Source organism: Toxorhynchites rutilus, chromosome 2 (genome assembly GCF_029784135.1).
Source record: "Toxorhynchites rutilus septentrionalis strain SRP chromosome 2, ASM2978413v1, whole genome shotgun sequence".
NCBI lineage: Eukaryota > Metazoa > Arthropoda > Insecta > Diptera > Culicidae > Toxorhynchites > Toxorhynchites rutilus.
In genome coordinates this window covers 140702561-140723250 of record NC_073745.1, presented here as the reverse complement: position 1 = coordinate 140723250, position 20690 = coordinate 140702561, and the positions used below count along the sequence as shown (strand labels likewise).

Below are 20690 nucleotides of genomic sequence, written 5' to 3'. Positions count from 1 at the left end.
ATAGTAGACTAGAGGAAAGTCACGAACCACGTCCACCCGTATGTGACAGCGCAACTGTCATCACGCGAGGTGAGCTTTCATTGCACAACATTCATCCAATCTCCCACTCACACCGTTATGGGTTACTACTCCCAGCGGCCCGCCAATATATTCCCATTGCCCCTCGCCTAAACCAACGAGAAAAACAAACGCGCCACGCATAGAAAAGCTTCCGCTCGATTGTTGTGTGCGTGCCGGACAAGGCGCGCAATTGGATGAACACGACAAATTATACACACTTCCACTATAGCACTATACGACAGCTCTTGTGCAAGCCAGGCCAATAAGATTTCGCTGCCTTGTTCGAGCTTCTCTTCTGCCCATAGTAGCCAAAGCAAGCAGTTCGGTACAAATTTGTTCGAAGTGTTCTTTCCATAGGAAAAAAGTGATCATAAATTAGTGTGATTTGAACAGTGAATTTCTCCAGGAATTTGCTCCGGTAAGTCAATTTTCGCTTTCTACAATTTATTACCACACCTTTCAAAGGGTTTTTTTCGCGCTGGTCGCAAAAATCTGGCACGCTTTTCAGTGGTAAATTTGACAATTTCCAAGTGCCTGGCTGGCGTGGGTTCACGAACAAATTTGTTCTATGGCCGCCATAGACGATTGTTCGTGACCGAGCCGCACTCGGAGCGAGCCATTTTCCGTCGAAAATATGGCCCGATAAGGACAAAACGGTGGCCGAGCGGTATTTCGCATCTCCCAGCTAGCCACTGGTGGTCCATTCATGTTCCACTTCTATTTTCGGTCGATGAAAAAAATTAATCGAAAAGCAAAATGGCTCAAGCTGTCGAACAAATGGCTACCGCTCTAGTACTAGCCCTCGAACAAATTGCAAGGGGCGAAATTTAAAAAATAAATTTCTTCAACGAAGTCGCCCAAAACGGAAAACCGTGTTCCACGATCGTGCTAATTTTTCCTGCCGCATCGATTGGTACCATTGTTCCAGGGTCTCCGGAGGAAATGTTCCGAGTTAGACCCATTTCGCGCCAAAATAATTTTTCTTTGCCCATCGTTCGAGCAAAAATTTTTGTTCGAACATGACGGCCTCCTATGACGATGGCTGGTGGAAACCGATTTTCATTGACTAGAGTGGAAGTACACGCACACTCTGACGCCGCCGCTTTTGGTTGCCGCACACATTTGCATGGAAGCACTACACGGCATCCTGGCATCTGGTGTGCGTTCGAGCTGATAGCGAGCGCACACAATCGTGGCGCACGGGATGAACTCTTGGTGTATGCGATCCTTATCCAATAAGAAGCATCAATGAACAATCAAGCGAATGGGGGTGATTAAATGAATCGCAGTAAACTCTATGGCTCTTCAGTGTAAAATTGTACGCTTGGGTAGGGTTTGCGATACATTCGTTTATGTGGTTTTCTATTAGAGGATGAGACATTCATGTTTGAAATCAATTTGGGAGAAAATAAATTTAACTTTGTTTGCATAAATACATTCAAGGCTTTATGTATTTGGTCGGTTTGTCGAAATTTTACGTCAACTAGTATCGAAAGTTCAAAAAAAATCTTTACCTCCAACCAAATATGAAAATATAGAAAAATAAATATTTTTAACATTAAAAATTCTTACATATTTCTATCGTGATAGGTGTCATGTGTTATGAAACATAACATGAAATTTATGTTTTTCTCTCTATTGATCAAATTATTTTTAGCTTTTGTAAAAATAAGATTAGTCAAGTTGAATCAAGTAAAACTAAAGTGAATCGAAGAGCGATTCTGTTTACTTCAAATTCAGAAAACGTACCTAGGTTTTCATGTATGAATCTCATTTATCAAACTGCTTTTGCGTCGGATTACGTCATTCAAGTACATAGTGAGGGTAAGAATTTAAAAACTAAATATCGGTCGCGTCACGAAAATTGTACAATTTTGATTGCTTACTGTTCAGACTTTGCTTGATGAATTTTCTTCAATCATTTTTGACCTCCGCTAATATCTGTTGCACAATACAAAGTTTAGAAGGCTGTAGAATAGGGATTCCCAAAGTGGTCAATATCCCCGATACTCCTTGGGGTCGTCTATTGATGAGAAAATGATATCAAGTTTACTCACTTGACCAACCACAAAGTTTTTGGGGATCGATGGTAGCACTTCATTCTGGAGAAGGGGTCTCTTGCCCAAAATAGTTTGAGAGTCGCTGCTGTAGAGGATGATTTTTGATAAGAAAAAAATCCTTTGCAAATGGTCAAATCTCAACTGTTATCCAGTTATTTCACATTTCTTGTTTTTGGCTCTTTCTAAAATTGGCTCAAAGCAGAACAAAAACACGCTGCTTAGAAAAAATTTGTTGCTATAATTTGAAAGATGAGACAATGTGGTGCTGGAGGGTTAGGATGTTAGCAGTAAAAACTTGGAAGTGTTTTCTTAGGCGTTTTCATTTCCTTCAAAAAATGCATGATAAACTATGTGGTTTCCATCAGCCGAATAATAGTTCTCTAAGCGCTCTATAATCCATTATTTGACGCCCAACTTGCAGCAAATGATACTGCAATATCATTTTAAACCCTCAAAAATCACGATTTTTACTCCACTATATTTCCACGGCATACTTGATTGGTTTGTTATTGTTTTGAGGCGCAAGGGGAGCAACTCTGCACGCGAAAACAGTAGAACAAATAGTTTTTGAAGGTTATAATTGATGAGCAAGTGTTTGAGACGATACCATAACGAATTTATTTGGGAATTGGGTCCCAAAAAACGAATTGTGGAGCGTAGAGAATTTTAGTTTTATTGATAAACAATCACGTTTATCATGCATATTTGAAAAAAAAAATAAAACGCCTAAGACAACATTAATTCTCATGTTTTTACTTGTAGAATGTTATTTAATTCCATCAATTTGAATGTTTTACAACTGTCATTCAGTATTAAATTGTCTAATCTCTTAAATGAAAAAAAAAATAAACATAATCGTTCTAAGTAGCGTACTTTTAGAGCCTCCGCAGACTGCAGACTGACTTGTCGACCGATAGTTCGGTAGGCTTCTTAATCAGTACGAAGAGGTATGCATGTGCGCACATTACACCGATTCAGTTGGGTCGGTTTTTGCACCAGTAGGCCGATCCGACCAAACTGTCGGCTGAAAAAAAGTCTGTAGTGTGCGGGGGGTCAAAGAAAATTTCTTCCGACTTGCACTTTGGTCACGCGTATTCTAGAGCTTGCCACTCCAGAATTTATTCGAGGCGTGTTATCCGGTATAGAAATCTGAATTAAGTACTACTAATAAAAATGACACAAGTAATACCTTCGTTGAGAAGGCACAAGTTCCACTGGGAACGTTAATGCCGTCCAAGAGAATGACCAGCAACATAAAAGGGCCAATGATTTGCGTGGTGATATTGAAGCAGTTGAAGGTGGTTGATTGAAGATTCATTCTGTCTCGTGAGCACAACAGAGTATTTGTAGCAATATCTTTCGCTATGTCAATTAGTGATGAAACGGATAATGGTTTTGCTGGATACCGGATATCGGATATCGGATATTAGGCTCTTTATTAGCAAATCCTTTTTAGACCCGAGGTTCAGGTCAGACCATTTAGGTGTTCTCGAAACGTAAACAAACGAATCTTCTGAGAATAACAGCTCATTGCCCTCTTCAACGAGTCGTGAAACGAAACGAAAGCGATGGAGCTGAACAAAACTTTGATGATATGAGTTGACTCTTCATTGGTTGATCTTCTAATAAGCATTTTCAAGATTAAGAGCAAATGAACTGTGTAGTTTAAAGCCTCTATAATGGAAGAAAATCAATGAATGGGAAAATTGGACTGCTTCCATTTTTTGTTAATTAGTTACTAACATCAAAACTATTTCATAAATATCTGGCTTGTTTTCTGATTTGACAATCATACGGAAAGTCGTAGAAATTCAATAACTCTGTCATAGTTGAGATTTGATCATGTGCGTTAAAAGATTTTTATCATCAAATAAAATTCTTCATCACATTCTAAGTATTTTTTCTAGTGGTTTTTTTTTTTGATCGTCATACTACTAAGCCATGAGCACTGTTTTGATTAATGGGAGAAAGCGAGAAAAATTCGAAAATTTTGATAATAATAATATGATGAATTAACTTTTCCGTCTCGAATATGTATTGCATGTAACATGTTTTTGCAAATGATTAACACGTTGAGCCCGAATCGAGCCGATCGAAAATGAACTTTTCGTCCGGCTCAAGTCGGTCCCTATGAATAAATAGTGGACTTTTCTAAAATCATTTGCTAACTTTGTTGTTATCATTTCCTTTCCCAACACCCCAAATGAAAAGTCAACTGTCGGTCGGATGTTTTTTCTACTGATTTCTATTTTACATTAATGCGTTTCATTCGTCGTACCCTCAAATATCCATGTTTATTACTGTGAATGTGAAAAAAACTAGATCACTTTATTGTATAACTGTTAATGTAAATACATGCAGATGAATTTAAAACTTTTCTCGTTAAATAGTTGATTAGGTGGACAAACAAATCCACGTTGGTGAGGTCCAAATTGAACCCAGGCTGAAGCCAACATATCGAGTTCTTAACTGACAATTTCCCTTTTGTTTTGCCCTGAATTGGGTTCCCCACTGCCAGTTCTTCAATCATAGAACCCGGCTGAATAAATCCATAATAACAAAACATCTAAGTGATGAAATCATATGCTGGTAAAAAAATATCAATGATATATGAAACTTATTCCTTTTTGTTTTGATTTTAATATTTTGGAACTGAGAAAAGGGTATCGATTGATCAATTTTAAAAATGTTCATTTTTTTTTCTCAAAATAAAAACGTCTTCACATCTGACATCACTGATCATACCGAGAAAAAGTGATAGAAGTCTCTTCAGTCTACCAAAGAAAACAATTCAATGAAACTCGTGTACTGGAATAGAATATTTTGCTCGTCTTGACTAGTGATCCCCGACTTTTCAAATTAATCGTTCATCAACTAATCGAATGATTTTCAACAGTTTGTTATTAGATACGATTAATCGCCCCAAATAATCGATTATTCGTCACACTGAGAGAAATAAATAGTTAGACTAATATTTCTCATTTGCTAGATAGCCATCTGGAATCAAAAAAGTGTTCATTCCGCCTGAAAATCAATTATTATCTTTGATGCCCCCCTAAACCCGTGAACGAAGCTCAATGCCGTTAACTGCAGCGGCCGTACGTTTTTGACGTAGGACTACGTCTTTCATTTCTATACCGGGGTGTAAAATCAAAGTTTCGAAAACGAAAGCGTTACGCCGGAGACCGAGACTTTGAGCGTTAATAGCTCCTAAACAACTGAACGAAATGGTATGATAAACACTTCATTCGAAAGATAAAATGTCTACGCGTTATATACTTGTTACTTTTTGATCCAAAAACTTGTTTCAATAGTCTTAAAATTGCTTTCAAAACAGGCTATTGAAATCACCAATCGGTATATAAGCGAGCGGCGCTCGGAAATCCACTCAGTTCTAATTGAACAGCGATTGGAGCATGTTGTCGCTGTTGCGGTGAAGCTCTTTATTTATCATGAAAGCGCGGATGAACGGTGTCACCAAGAGCCTGTTTGTGCACCCTAGGCCAGAAGGGAATCTATCAGGAGGAGAGTGATGCCACAAACGGTTCCCTGGGAAGACATCGCTACACACACATACACGCGCGGCTATTAACAGGTGGTTATCGAGTTGGCATTAACCACTGGTGGGCTTCCAGTATCGAGGAAAATGTGGAAATATCTAATTGTTACTGAAAATAATCTGCCAGTTCCTCTGGGAATTTTCAAAATATATTCATGTGAAAGAGTTTAATTGAATGTTTTCTATCCATGTAACACTGTGACCAAATACATTTGGTTTTGTGGTTTTTCAATCAATCGCAATTAACAGGATAGCTTCAGAAGATTATTCTTCCCCATCAGTAGGATATTTCCGTATCCAATATTGTATGCGCCCGCAATCGATTATTACTCAGTCGCCGAAAGTTCCGAGCTCAGAGAGTTCATTCCCCTCTAGTTTGCCTTCCAAATTGCCATCGTAAACCACACCTTCTCTCGATTCAATCACACACAAAAAGCATACTTAAGCGATATTCTGGTGGTGAGACACATTCATTTTTCGTGAGGACATCGACAAGACAACATCGTTGCCTAACGTGCTGGAGGAGGTGGACGGCAAAGGATCGACACATACACGCGCAGAACTCTTTCCGTTAGGATGCCATTCAGCATCGAGAAAGGTCCGGAAAGATCTAATCATTGCTGGAAAATAATCTGCCAGTTCCTTTGGGAATTTTCAAAATATATTCATGTGAAAGAGTTTAATTGAATGTTTTCTATCCATGTAACACTGTGACCAAATATGTTTCAATCAAGTGCTATTAACAGGTGGTTATCGAGTTGGTATTAACCACTGGTGGGCTTCCAGTATCGAGGAAAATGTGGAAATAACTAATCGTTACTGAAAATAATCTGCCAGTTCCTCTGGGAATTTTCAAAATATATTCATGTGAAAGAGTTTAATTGAATGTTTTCTATCCATGTAACACTGTGACCAAATACATTTGGTTTTGTGGTTTTTCAATCAATCGCAATTAACAGGATAGCTTCAGAAGATTATTCTTCCCCATCAGTAGGATATTTCCGTATCCAATATTGTATGCGCCCGCAATCGATTATTGCTCAGTCGCCGAAAGTTCCGAGCTCAGAGAGTTCATTCCCCTCTAGTTTGCCTTCCAAATTGCCATCGTAAACCACACCTTCTCTCGATTCAATCACACACAAAAAGCATACTTAAGCGATATTCTGGTGGTGAGACACATTCATTTTTCGTGAGGACATCGACAAGACAACATCGTTGCCTAACGTGCTGGAGGAGGTGGACGGCGAAGGATCGACACATACACGCGCAGAACTCTTTCCGTTAGGATGCCATTCAGCATCGAGAAAGTTCCGGAAAGATCTAATCAATGCTGGAAAATAATCTGCCAGTTCCTTTGGGAATTTTCAAAATATATTCATGTGAAAGAGTTTAATTGAATGTTTTCTATCCATGTAACACTGTGACCAAATATGTTTCAATCAAGTGCTATTAACAGGTGGTTATCGAGTTGGCATTAACCACTGGTGGGCTTCCAGTATCGAGGAAAATGTGGAAATAACTAATCGTTACTGAAAATAATCTGCCAGTTCCTCTGGGAATTTTCAAAATATATTCATGTGAAAGAGTTTAATTGAATGTTTTCTATCCATGTAACACTGTGACCAAATACATTTGGTTTTGTGGGTTTTTCAATCAATCGCAATTAACAGGATAGCTTCAGAAGATTATTCTTCCCCATCAGTAGGATATTTCCGTATCCAATATTGTATGCGCCCGCAATCGATTATTGCTCAGTCGCCGAAAGTTCCGAGCTCAGAGAGTTCATTCCCCTCTAGTTTGCCTTCCAAATTGCCATCGTAAACCACACCTTCTCTCGATTCAATCACACACAAAAAGCATACTTAAGCGATATTCTGGTGGTGAGACACATTCATTTTTCGTGAGGACATCGACAAGACAACATCGTTGCCTAACGTGCTGGAGGAGGTGGACGGCGAAGGATCGACACATACACGCGCAGAACTTTTTTCGTTAGGATGCCATTCAGCATCGAGAAAGTTCCGGAAAGATCTAATCATTGCTGGAAAATAATCTGCCAGTTCCTTTGGGAATTTTCAAAATATATTCATGTGAAAGAGTTTAATTGAATGTTTTCTATCCATGTAACACTGTGACCAAATATGTTTCAATCAAGTGCTATTAACAGGTGGTTATCGAGTTGGCATTAACCACTGGTGGGCTTCCAGTATCGAGGAAAATGTGGAAATAACTAATCATTACTGAAAATAATCTGCCAGTTCCTTTGGGAATTTTCAAAATATATTCATGTGAAAGAGTTTAATTGAATGTTTTCTATCCATGTAACACTGTGACCAAATACATTTGGTTTTGTGGTTTTTCAATCAATCGCAATCAACAAGATAGCTTCTGAAGATTATTCTTCCCCATCAGTAGGATATTTCCGTATCCAATATTGGATGCATAAAACCTTGTGCCTCCAACGTAACGCTCTCGTTTTCGAAGTTTTCCAAATATTCATTCATTCAGAATGAATTCAGATTCAACTTCATACAAATGATCTCTAAATCAACGATAGTCCTACGTCACCCTTGCGGTTATACCATAGATATAACCCACTTCCTGTTTTTTTCTCTGGGTTTGGATTAATCGACGTTAATTATTAGTTTCTTTCGATTATTGGTTGCGCAGTATTCGTTCGATCGAACGAACGATTATCGAGGATCACTACTCACGATAGTGACTGAATCCGAGACGAGACGAATTGCTCGTCTCGTTTTCTGGAATAGGATACTATGTTCCCGAAAGGCGTAATCCTACGTAAAAATTATGTTCATATAGCGTTCGAATATTAGCGTCTTCAAATCACGTTTAGAATTTTCATTGAATGAGACACACATTACAAGTGGAAATTTTTAAATTTCCTTGGACAGCCGATGAACCGTTATGATATTGTTTTAGGAATCCCTCCAGCAATCGTATTCCTTTTCCATCAATCGCTCTGATGGAGTTTCCACGATATGATTCTTCGATATATTCCGGAATGTATGCGATATATATCGTGTATGGTCCTAAAAGTTCACCAATAAGTGCTTCCAGATTGTTGCATTCGCAGAACTCTCACGGGAGTGGCAATCCATCATTGTTTTGCAGCTTCTGCTAGAGAAATTCCTCCATTACGGCATTTTTGTAGTTCAATCCTGCTCGGAAAAACGTAAAGAAACATATAGGGCGGACGGTGCGAATTTATCGCCTTTGCCTTTTTGTGAAAAAAAACACTGATTTCAACGTGAAATCAACGCAACTGCTGTTGAAACGAATCATATTTTTTTTTAGATGTTTATCAACATAAAATAATTTATAAATGGTGAAAACAATGCTCATGATGATAGAGCAAATGTTTCTGGAGCCGTAAATATTTCAGCGTGACTCTTGGAATTTTTATTGTTTCAATGAACAGTAGGAGAAGCTTTTTAAAGGCAACCTAGGCGAAAAAGCACCAACACCAAACAGTTACTCTATAAGAAATGTTAAAGAACATATAATTTTAAAAGAGTTTGTTTGTGAAAACATTGAATAGCTAAGGTGAATAAATGTCGCCTGCGTGAAAATGATTTTTAAAATATCAAATCATCCATCTACAACTATTCCCTGATTACCGTTGCTTGGGGTGAACCCTCTCTAGAGAGCGTTCACTCACATCGGTCCCAAGAAGCAACACAAGCGCATGGTTGGTTGTTGGTTGGTGGTTGCACGGGATGAACCAAAGCGCGCTTGATTGAATGGTCCCTCCTCATGATGATGAACCCCAAAGTGATGTGTATATGTTGCTTGCTGGCTGGTTCCTCTTCTCAGCCAAATAACTTTCGGGCTGTGTCTCGGTCGCAAAATGGCGTCGCTACTTTTTAAAATGTGTCAGTTCGACAAGAGTGTAAACTGAACTGGAAAGCAAAATGTATGGGGCAATGGCGGTTATTATTGGCGATTATTGTGGTACTGATTTTTAGGGATTTTATTGATTTTAAGAGAATGTCAACCCGTTCAGGAGATAATAGGGAGTAGGGTGACACTAATTTTAACATCCAGCATAGTGCACGTCCTAATTTTCTGCTTATTAACAGCTAAAATGGCGTTTCTATGTGCTGGTCAGAAAATCATGATATTTCTCTTGGAAAACTATTGTATGCAAAATTGTACGCATTGAAGGCTTCCTGACAATGAATAGCATCTGTTTTATTCGGCGTTGATTGAAATCAAGTCTGTTTTAATTGACAATTTTCAATAAAAGTGCTTTCTCAGTAAACGGTTTCTCCCAACATCACATCAAGCAAACATGCGTTACGTCCCAATCAAAACCGCATGAGTCGAGGAGACCGCTCAACCGACGCCATTGAACGGGCCCGACACTGGCGAAAAGTTCATTCAACACAACCGAACAAAGAGGCTGATTTACCGCCGCTTTGGTTGTATCCATTCTACGGCACATGGCCAGCCTTGGGTGGTGTGTGTAGCAGACCCCTAGCTATACGCACACTCCCGACGGCGCGAAGGCTGTATGAACAGAGAATCGGTGTAAATTTCGTTACCTGGCAGCGGGGTCGACCAGTAGTCGAACACGGAGCTGGTTTTGGCGAGCTGCATCGATTCAGTTGTAGTCCCATTCGTTCACCGAGTCGGTTGTGTTTTGAAAATTGCTCTCTTGAGTTGTTGGAAGGAAGAAAATTTTCTACAAGTCTCGCGTTAAACTGGTGTTAGTGTTTCTAGTGAACAGCAGCAGTTGAGAAGCTTTGATACAACAGTTTGAAGAAAAGGTGCGTTTTTTGCTTGCTTACTACGTATATGTAATCCGGCTAAGTGTGTTAGTGGCGTTTACGTTTTTATCGCCGGTATTTTTCGAACCGATGGGTAGCATTTACTTTTCGCCACCGACCGTTGGAATCGAGAAAAAATACGTTGAAATAGTGCATATAAGCGGAAAAACTGACATATTTCAACGCACATTTCAATGGCCAAACGTTGAAAAATCGATTTTATTACTAGTCAGTCATACGATTAGCGGAGTCTTGCTGACGTTGCTGCTAGTGTGTGCTGATAGCGTAGCGGGTGGTGGCAGCGGGGAGAGTAGAGGTGACCCTCTCTGTGGTGTGGAAGCGCAAGCAGCGAATGCTGGGACGCGCGCGCTTTACACAAACTTTGGTCGTCCATTTTGTACCAGTAGAGCAGCGATATGATGGCATATATGCTGCTTTGGGAACGCAAGCTGAAAGCACGCGCGCGTCAGCATTATTTTATAACGGCGAACGAAATTTGGTTTGATGCGCTCAGCGATATGCGAGTAAAAAGAAGTCGCTGCTGCTACTTGTAACGGACAAAATTTGTCTCAGATAACAAGATGACGACGCCTACTACCTACCTACTGTGTGTGTGTGTATGTGTGTGCGCACAGCGCGCGTTTAGTCCGCTTGGAGTCTATCCGGATGTGTTTAGCTGCCGTTGCGCGCAAAATGGTGCTTTCGAGAGCGATTGTGAGTAGCAGATCGGTTCGAAGCAACATAACTTTTCAAATGAATTAATTCTCCAGTGAGGCGAGAGAGGTCTGTTGTAACGGAAAAAAAGTGAACCAAATCCAACAATTTTTAGTGATTCGTCGTTGATTGATCATCTTATTATAACTTCATGTGAATTGTTATATAAATTCGTTCAATGTTCAGCGATTTCCTTCTGGTTTTCCTCTCAAAGAGTGCTTCCAAGTTTATCAATTTTCATTATAAGCAGTGAATTTTCAGAAGCGCTGAAGATTAACATATTTTCTGTTTATATGAATTTGTTTTCAAGCTGCTCTTATATATCCTTCCAATATCCTGGTTAGTAGAACTATTAAACACCCATAGTTGTTGACTATGCATCGACAAAAAAGCTCATTTGATTGAGTCTCATTTGTCCACCATTTCTCAGCTTGAATAATTTTTTTATCGATCTCTAATAGTTGTGTCTTTATTATTTGCATGTATAAATATGAAACATTGATGAAATTAATGAATGAATTTGTTTTGTAACTCGAGAAGTGAGTGCTCCATTTTATATTTGGAAAGAGCAGACTAACCAAAAAGTGGGATATTAGTAAGGAGTAAAACATTAATCAATCAACATTTTCATTCCAACATTGCACACACAAAATAAGCCCTTAACATTTCATTCTCAACTGCTCGTACTTATTATCGAAACAATTTACACAAATATTTAGCGGGAAATGTGAATCAAAAGGCATTTTCTATCGCAAACATTTAACACATTTTTCGACAATTTGATTTCATTCAAAATTTTTATATTAAAAGTGTGTTCATTTTACCTGAAAATTCATGATTGCCATTGTCGCTTCGCAAACTCGGAAACTGAAGCTCAATGCCAACGCGAACAGATTACTTTGTTACACTGATAGGAAAAATTGGTCTCAAACCACACTAAAAAAAAAGAGTCAATTAGCTTCATTTTCGAAATTTTTATGTGTGTGTGTGTGTCAATGTTAAGTATAATTCTGGAAACATACGAATGTTTTCAAATATTTTGAACTTCTCTACAGATCAAATGTATTCAAATTTAGCATTTCTACTGATGGAGGTATTCAAATTAATTGATTGCGAACTAAACTGCGACTGAGGCATAGCAGAATTTAATCGATGGATGAACTCGGTGTATTCATAATTAATTCTACCAAATGTTTACAGTTGCGTGTTATCCGGAGAAAGATACTACTCACTCCACATTGTTTCCAAGAGTAGTGCATTCGGGAATAATGCCCCCTAATTATGATATTCGAATCGAAGGGGATCAAACAATGTTTCTATAACAATATTGTTTTTCCCTACTAAAAGGCGACTGAGGATCGGATTTTGCCCGCATTTGTGTTGTTTTTCTCATACATGAATTCTCTCATACGAGGTAGGGCTATTAAATAACGAGACTGCGCGCCTGGGGTAAAACGAATAGTGCGTTCGGTATCTTGAAGTGTCTTATAAACGTACGAAAACACGTTTTTGCACTATAGTAGTTTGCGAGCAGCAGTGGTTTGAATGGAACGTGGTTTGTAGTGCGCGTCGGAAATCATGTGTGACGAAAAACACGAACAACGTATCAACCTCAAATTTCTCATCAAGTTGAAAAAAACGCCTACCGAGTGTTATAATTTGTTAAAAGAGGTTTATGGCGATGATTCTTTATCTCGTGCACGTGTTTTCGAGTGGTGTAAGCGCTTCAGTGAAGGCCGAGAGAGCACTAAAGATGGCCAGCGTCCAGGCCGCCCGGTCAGCGTTTCAACTCCGCAAACAGTGGCCAAAATTAATGAAATTGTGCGTGCAGATCGTCGATTGAGCATCCGGATGATAGCTAAGACCGTACATGCTGATAAGGAAACCGTTCGAAAAATTTTACACGACGATTTGCACATGAGCAAAGTGTGTGCGAAAATGGAGCCAAAAAACTTGACACCTGATCAAAAGTTCGTGCGTCATCAGGTCTGCTTGGACACGCTTGAGAAGTTCGAAGAGTACCCAGAACTGGTAAATAACATTATTAAATGTGACGGAACTTGGATATCTCAAAATGATGTCAAAAAAAAGCGGCATTGGAAGAAGCCTGCATCGTCCAGAATGAAAAATGCAAGGATGTCCAAATCAAATCAATTCAAGTTGATCGTTTTTTTTTTCGACATAAACGGTATCGTGATGATCGAATGGGTTCCAGGGGGTCAGACTGTCAACCAAACTTACTATTTATCAGTTTTGGCAACACTGCGTGAACGAGTTGGAAGGAGACGGCCCGAGTTGTGGAAAAACAAGTCGTGGATCTTACACCAGGACATCGCATCTGCCCATAACGCGTTGTCGGTGAGGCAATGTTTAGCCGATAAGGGCATTCCAGTGCTCGAGCATGCCCCGTGCTTGCCAGATCTAGCGCTATGCGATTTTTTTTCTATTCCCCAAGATAAAATCCGTGTTTAAATGTACCCAATTTTAGTCAGTAGAAGAGGCGAAGGAAAAAGCGACGCGGTTTTTGAACGCCATCACAAAAGAGTTTCAGCACTGCTTCGAACAATGGAAAAACCGTATGGGAAGGTGTGTGAGGAGCCAAGGGGAGCATATCGTTGTACCGTAATTTTTAAAATATAACCTTTTTTCGTAACCAGTCTCGTTATTTATTTAAAATATAACCTTTTTTCGTAACCAGTCTCGTTATTTATTTAAAATATAACATTTTTTCGTAACCAGTCTCGTTATTTCTTTAAAATATAACCTTTTTTCGTAACCAGTCTCGTTATTTAATAGCCATACCTTGTATGTTCACAGATGTTACAAAAATTTTCAAGTTCAATTGTGAACCTCACAAATATGAAGAATACTTGACAACCTTGATAACGGGATTGTGGTTGCCTTCCGTACGTAACGTAATAAAAAAACTTTCGAAGCCCGATTCATGCAATCGTTTTTATTGATTTGTGATTTTCCAATTTTTTTCACAATAACAAAAGTTGCTTCACTCTCAATGCTGTAACTTACGAACCAATCGACCGATTGCTGTCAAATTTTGACACGTGTCCATTGAAAGATGGTGCTTTGTGAAAGTCAAGTAGATTTTTGCAAGAGGCGCCATGAACCTTTCAGCTGAACTGTTATTAGGCCAAGTGTTCGAAAAATCGAATAGCTACTTTGGTAATTTTTCATGGCTTTGGAAAATAACCATATGGTAAGGTTTTCGAATCAAATGATAGCTTATTAGCTACCATTCACTACACGGAAACTTCGAAGTAACATACATTTCACATTCAAACTCAGAAACATGGCTCATATTGCTTAATTGTACACGTTTACTAACTCAGATAAAAAAATCCAACTAGAAGGTGAAGCCAACTTTTCTCATGATGTTTCTTTCATACTGTTGATTGAGGGTAAATAGATAAAAATATCGGCTTGCTTGCTAAAAAATCTTTTTCCCAGTAACAGCACCGTTTATCCGATGTTTGGGATACTTGTTGGTAGTTTTATGGATTATTCATATAATTTTCGTTCAGAATGAAAAAAACCAGAAAAATGATTTTTTTCAGTATTATTTTTTTCTTGTATTTTTTATGAAAGATTAAATTATTTCATATACATATACTATAATGTAGAGCCAGTTTCAGGCAACAGAGTTCGAAGCAAAAAAAAACTGTCATTGTTGAATTCGAACATGTACGTAGGAGGTTCGGAGGTGCTCTCTCATCTCCTGAGGAATTTTGGATAAATTTATTTTTTCATGTTAGAAAGGTATTTTCAAACAACGAAAAATATATTCATAAAAAAAAGAATGAAAAATGTTTTTTTTGACTCGATTATATACAGCATTTGATTAAATACAGTGAAAAGTAATCCGAGACTGTATATAATCGAGTCCGTCCTGTATTTCATTCTCAGAATAAGTTTTTATAGGTTTGTAGGTTTTTAAGATATTAGATAGATAGTCGAAAAAAGCTTAAAACTTCAAAAAACTTAAAGTCCAACTTAAGGACTATACAAACCACAGAATCTGGGCCAGACAATGAAATATAGGAAATTGTACAAGCTTTCATTAAAAATAGCTAACAAATTTAAAAGAAAAATACACTGAAAAAATGTTTCGAAAACCAAAACCAAAAACCACCATAAAAAAATCATCAAAATCTGAGATGACCATTTTGAGAAAATCGACTATTAGTTTTTAAAATGGTTTTTTTCAGTGCAGGATTTCAAAAATATTTTTAAGAATTTTTTTCTGAAAATTCAATTCTCCTAAAACTTTTCCATAGATCACTTCGTCTTCACGCCCAGAAAGTTTCATTCAATTTTGAGAAGGTCATGCCAACATCTGGTCGAGTTGGCGCGAAATCCGTACATACACTTGATGGTAAACATGATATTTTTGATGTTTGTTTCAATAAAAGCAACTAATAAAAATCATGATCAGACTCAGCAAGTCCTAAACAGTTCATATGTATTGGGATCTTCAACAAACTGACTGGTTTTCAATGATTTTTCGGAAAATTTGCTCTTGTTGCTCTAAATTGGGAGTTGTTAACACAAACATGACTCCAAAATGAATAGTTTTTAATTTTTTAGCGTTCAAAAAATCAGGCATTCGGAGTTCGGCTCCTTTAAACTTATGTAACTGAGCCTGTAAAAATAAACGATTTATATAAAAAAAAATCAGGCATGTTGCTAGATATCACAACTAGTTGCCACATAAGGCTAGAAGTGATAATTCATTGTTAAAGAAGAGAAAAAAATTATAGAATAGTTGGTGGCGATATAGTTGCCACTACCCGTAAAAAGGGTTAACGCAACTATGTGCGGAAAGTACATAACCTCACATAGCCAAACAAAAAACAAAACCTTATAAAATGCGGAAAGTATGTGAATCTTCCTACAGTATTACTTTAATAAATGAACATGTATTGTGATGTAGAAAAAAATCATTGGATTGAACCTCTTACAGAAACAAAAATGTAGGTTCTGACCAATGATTTGTTTGGCAATTTTTCGATTTTTTGTCATTTTCTGGAAAACGGAAATACGAAAAAAACAATTCTTAATGATTGGGGTTTCTGTAACACCAATAATCAAAATTAAACCAAAAGCTTTCATTAAAATATTATTTGTAGTGCTTGGTCGTTAATAGTTTAAAGGCGCTGCAACACTTATTTGTCCCCAGACGCCATCGACCGAAAATATCGCGCAGTTGTTATGGGGGGAAGTGTTAGAAATGACCCAAATACCCCGATTTGTCTCACATGGAACCGAATTTTAACACAAGAATTGTAAGAAGCCAATAATTGTTCAGTTCTATCGAAAAAACTACATTTGAAAACGTTAATAGAGAACACATCACCCCACCACATGATCCCGTTCAACGCGAACGCTCCAAAATCCCGCCATTTTTGTTCACATTTTTCAATTCACGCGCGGATGTGTGCTAACTGGAGAGCGAGCGATAAAGGCAGCTTTTATCGATTGATGTGAAGATTCATTTGATTCACGCACATCAGTGCGGTGCTTTCATTTTCTTTCAGTCCATAAATGAACATGTCGGTTGATCACGTTCTTCGTTTTGGGGAATGCAACGACATTTCGTCAAGTAGAATCATTTTGAAACTGCTAAAACGATGCGCCTGGTGTTGCTATACCGCATGAATACCGGATTCATTCTCGTGAATGGTTTTCATCCATTTTTCTCTCCATAGAGGAGAAAACACAGGGTGGGACCATGGGGGAACGATGAGCACACTGGCGGCGTCCATTTTGATTTGCATTTATTATTCCCCTTTTTGTGGCTGCTGTCTCGCTCTTGCGCGCTCTGTCGTGGCATGTGTGTGAGTGTGTGCGTCACTAATCATGAGATATGAAAATCAAGCTTGTTGCTCTCGATAATTAATGTGCTTTTAGCTGCTCGTGACATACATAGCGATGTCCGATTTTTCAAATCAATATTGTTCATCATTTTCAGCTGTCTATTAATTGATGCGATTAATCGTCTCAAAATAATCGATTTATCGATTCATATTTCGTTTACTAATGATTGAGTACAAGTTCAATTTTTACTGCGTTGAAAATGACGAGTTTCGTTACAAATAAGCACCATTTGCGGGAAGTTCTAATTTTCAATAGAAGAAGAGTGCAGCGCATCGAATGCTCGTGGAAGTTTGTAGTGACTATACTCTTTTATGCACCATTGGATAGATTTCCTAGGAGGAAATGGTTTGGTCGCTTTCAAAGAGGTGATTTTAGTGCTAAAGAAAAAAAGCGTCCGGCTCAATCGGAAAAAAATGAAGACGAAGAATTAGAGACTTTACTCGATTGTGTCAATCGCAAACCGAGCTTGCAGAATCATTGGGAGTAACTTGACAATGAACTGCAGGGCACATTCAAAAGCAAGTGATGCAAAAATAAAGAAGCACTCCCCACCATACGGCATTAAAAATCGACAGCATTTGAAAAGACTGTTGTTCGCTCGCTAGCTGGAGCTTGAGTGTATATTTGAATAAAGATTTTATAAACTATTGAATTATATTTAAAATTTCGGATCGCTTATTTATACACAATTGTAATTTACGCGTGCCTGTTTCACAGTGGTATATAAATATTAAACCTCGCTGATATACATTAGTTGTTCGTAAGAACAGAAATGAAAATTTATTGAACTAAATTTAGGTTCATCTTGTAAAAAGTCTAACGTTTTTCCCCCTTCCGTTATTCATTCCAGAATCTTCATATTTCCGCGCAAAACCAAACTCTAAACACCACATTCAAAATGGCCGAGAGACCAAAGCGTCCACTATCCGCGTACATGCTGTGGCTGAATTCTGCCCGCGAACAGATCAAGAAGGATAACCCCGGCATCAAGGTCACCGAGATCGCCAAGAAGGGTGGTGAGCTGTGGAGAGGAATGAAGGACAAGACCGTAAGTATCGCGGTAAATTTTACGAATCCTTTGACCGCTCAACAAATGGAACTATAATGTTTACCTCTTTCTCTCAACCCAATTGCGCGCCACAGGAATGGGAAAACAAAGCCGCCAAAATGAAGGACGAATACAACAAGGCCGTCCAGGAGTTCGAGCGAAATGGTGGCAGCAAAGATGCCGGCAACAAGAAGAAGAGCAAGGGCGCCAAAAAGGTAGTCAAGAAGAGCAAAAAGAAGGACTCCGACGATGACGATGATGAGTCTGGGGAGGAAAGCGAGTGAACTAATAAAACACCCTACTCTAAAGTAAAGTAAAAACAAAATAACAAAAAAAATATTTTTAATTTATTGTATAAATGTTCGGGGCCTTACTTCTCAAAAAGCAGCATCAGTCTCTAGACACTCGGAAGGGCCGAAGCGGCTGAGCGCTTCACGCGATCCGCATCGGCTTTCTCGTATACAAAACAAAAAAAAAAATCATTGAAAACACAAAATCCCATACTACACACGAATACTACAAAACACAACAGAACACACCACTCAAAAAAAAAAAACGCAACCAATGGTAATTTTTCAGTCGGGAAGCTTAAGAAACGATATCTGTTGAACAACGCGCATATAAACCACAGCACTTGGTTTTTCGCGAGAGATGTGACGACGGGATAGCCGCGGAACAAATTCCATTAATTCTAACGTTTTTCGTCTGATAAAATTTACACATCCTGGTGCCAGATGAAGAGAAATAGGTGACTCGACGACAACAAATAAAAGGGGCTTCAACTCCCGATGTTTTACTTTCTCTCTACACCGCGTTTGAGAAACGAGAACTCACAAAAATCCCCCCCTTTATTTTGTAAGGAAGGCCATGTAATATTAACGCAAGAAAAGTAAGAAAATTTTAAAAAACAAAAAAAAAGCGTCTAATTTTAAGTGATTTAAACTGTGTATGGAACAAAAATCAACAAAAAAAAGTAATCTAAGGTCAAGAAAACAAAAATAAGACATAGGTGTACTCACAGGACAACAAACAAAAAAGAAGCGTAAATATACTTAGAAAAAAGGAACGTTATGAGTAGTGACTAGTAATGGTTTTTTTTCCTACGGTGAAACTTCTTAAAATAAAACGAGAAACCAACTTGTTTAAAAAATACGACTTAGTATTTCCTCATTTTTGTTTTCTCCTCAATCGTGTCGATTGACTGCGGCGCAAAGAACATTCATTATTAACACATAATCTGTTACACGTGTTAGCCTAGTGAGTGTGGATTCCTTCCCACTCTACTACTTGTGGGAGTTGGTATGGTTTGCTCCGATTCTTTGAATACTTTTTTCTTATGTTGCTCAAGGGGGCTCCAGAAATGTGGAACATCATACAAAATATGTGAATGTAACAAAGGAAGTTAGTTTAAATAAAATTTAAGACTGTAATCCTTAGTTCCCATTTTATTCAATCGGTGGTTTCCTTGATGTGCTGCTTCCTGTTCTCTAGTGCGCTGATCAGCTGCGGAGAATATGTTGTCTCTCTATGAAGCATGAGATTATCTCCGTCTAAATCCGAACAATTTTTGCTGCATGATCAATGTAGACGTGTAGTGTTCTTCAAACATCGATGACTGACCATTCTTGCCTAGAGATATGTATTGACGAAGAAATTCTGGTAAATTTAACATTTTACAAATATTCACTCCGGAGTTCTTTTCGTCTTAAGAATTTTCAAACATGTTGGTTTCAGTTACGCTTCTTGCGACTAACGGCTTTTTCCCTAATTCTCGTGTAAGTTTTGAAAAGGTCCTTGTTAACATTTGCGTTAAATCGAGAAAAACATACATACCACGTGGACAGAAAAAGCGTTATTTTAGACACGCCCCTCCCCCTCCGTTGACAAGCGTGGACATTTTCTATACCCCTCCCTCTGTTGTCCACGTGGACATTTCTTCTCTTCTTGGAAACAAAATTCGGGGAAAAAATTGTGTTGCGTATAAATTCTATTTTAAATTCGTTTTTATTTTGTATTCTCTGTTTTTACTTGATAAAAATGTTAGCTGCATTAGTAATAGCGGTTTGCAATCAATTTTTGATTTATTGCCTAACATTACCCGTGAAGTTATTTGTATCACTGTTTAGTTAGAAACAACCAGATGGAAAACTATCAACTCCTTTCCAAAATTTAAATCGATTTTGCATGAATTACAACCAGTTTCTAATCCGTAACTCATTTTTAGTTCAATGTCCGTTCAAATAATGATACTGCTTTTTAGCTACATCTGCCCTTCATGAGATTATTCATTACAAGTTCTCGAATGGGTTTTGATCTGGGAAGTCTCTAGTCCCTGAGGACCGTCCGGATTTCGTTAACTGGTGGCCAATTATCCATTAATCGCGTTGGTTTTGACACAAAAACAGCAACAATTCCGAAATACTTCGTTCTACTCCTGACTTTTCTATCTGGTTCTATAGTTATGAAACACTGACGGTTTTTTTTAATGTTTGGCGCCTGAATAGAACAATTAAATTCAAATAGCCAATCTTATACAGTAAAACCTGTTTTTGTGCGATTTTTTTGTG

The 20690-nt window shown here is 38.2% G+C and overlaps 1 protein-coding gene across 3 annotated transcripts; it reads left to right on the top strand.

Annotated features, from left to right (window-relative positions):
- Positions 1 to 320: 320 nt before the first annotated feature.
- Positions 321 to 19553, top strand: LOC129764339 (high mobility group protein D-like). Of its 3 annotated transcripts, none has more exons than XM_055763314.1 (3): positions 321 to 478; positions 17926 to 18135; positions 18219 to 19553. In XM_055763314.1, exons 2-3 carry the CDS (start codon positions 17974 to 17976, stop codon positions 18405 to 18407), a joined length of 351 nt encoding a protein of 116 aa, XP_055619289.1. In that variant the 5' UTR covers positions 321 to 478; positions 17926 to 17973; the 3' UTR covers positions 18408 to 19553. The 3 variants fall into 3 exon arrangements, with proteins under 3 accessions (XP_055619289.1, XP_055619288.1, XP_055619290.1); XM_055763313.1 differs by lacking the exon at positions 321 to 478 and adding an exon at positions 10298 to 10469; XM_055763315.1 differs by lacking the exon at positions 321 to 478 and adding an exon at positions 10301 to 10469 and having other exon boundaries at positions 17926 to 18123.
- Positions 19554 to 20690: the final 1137 nt, after the last annotated feature.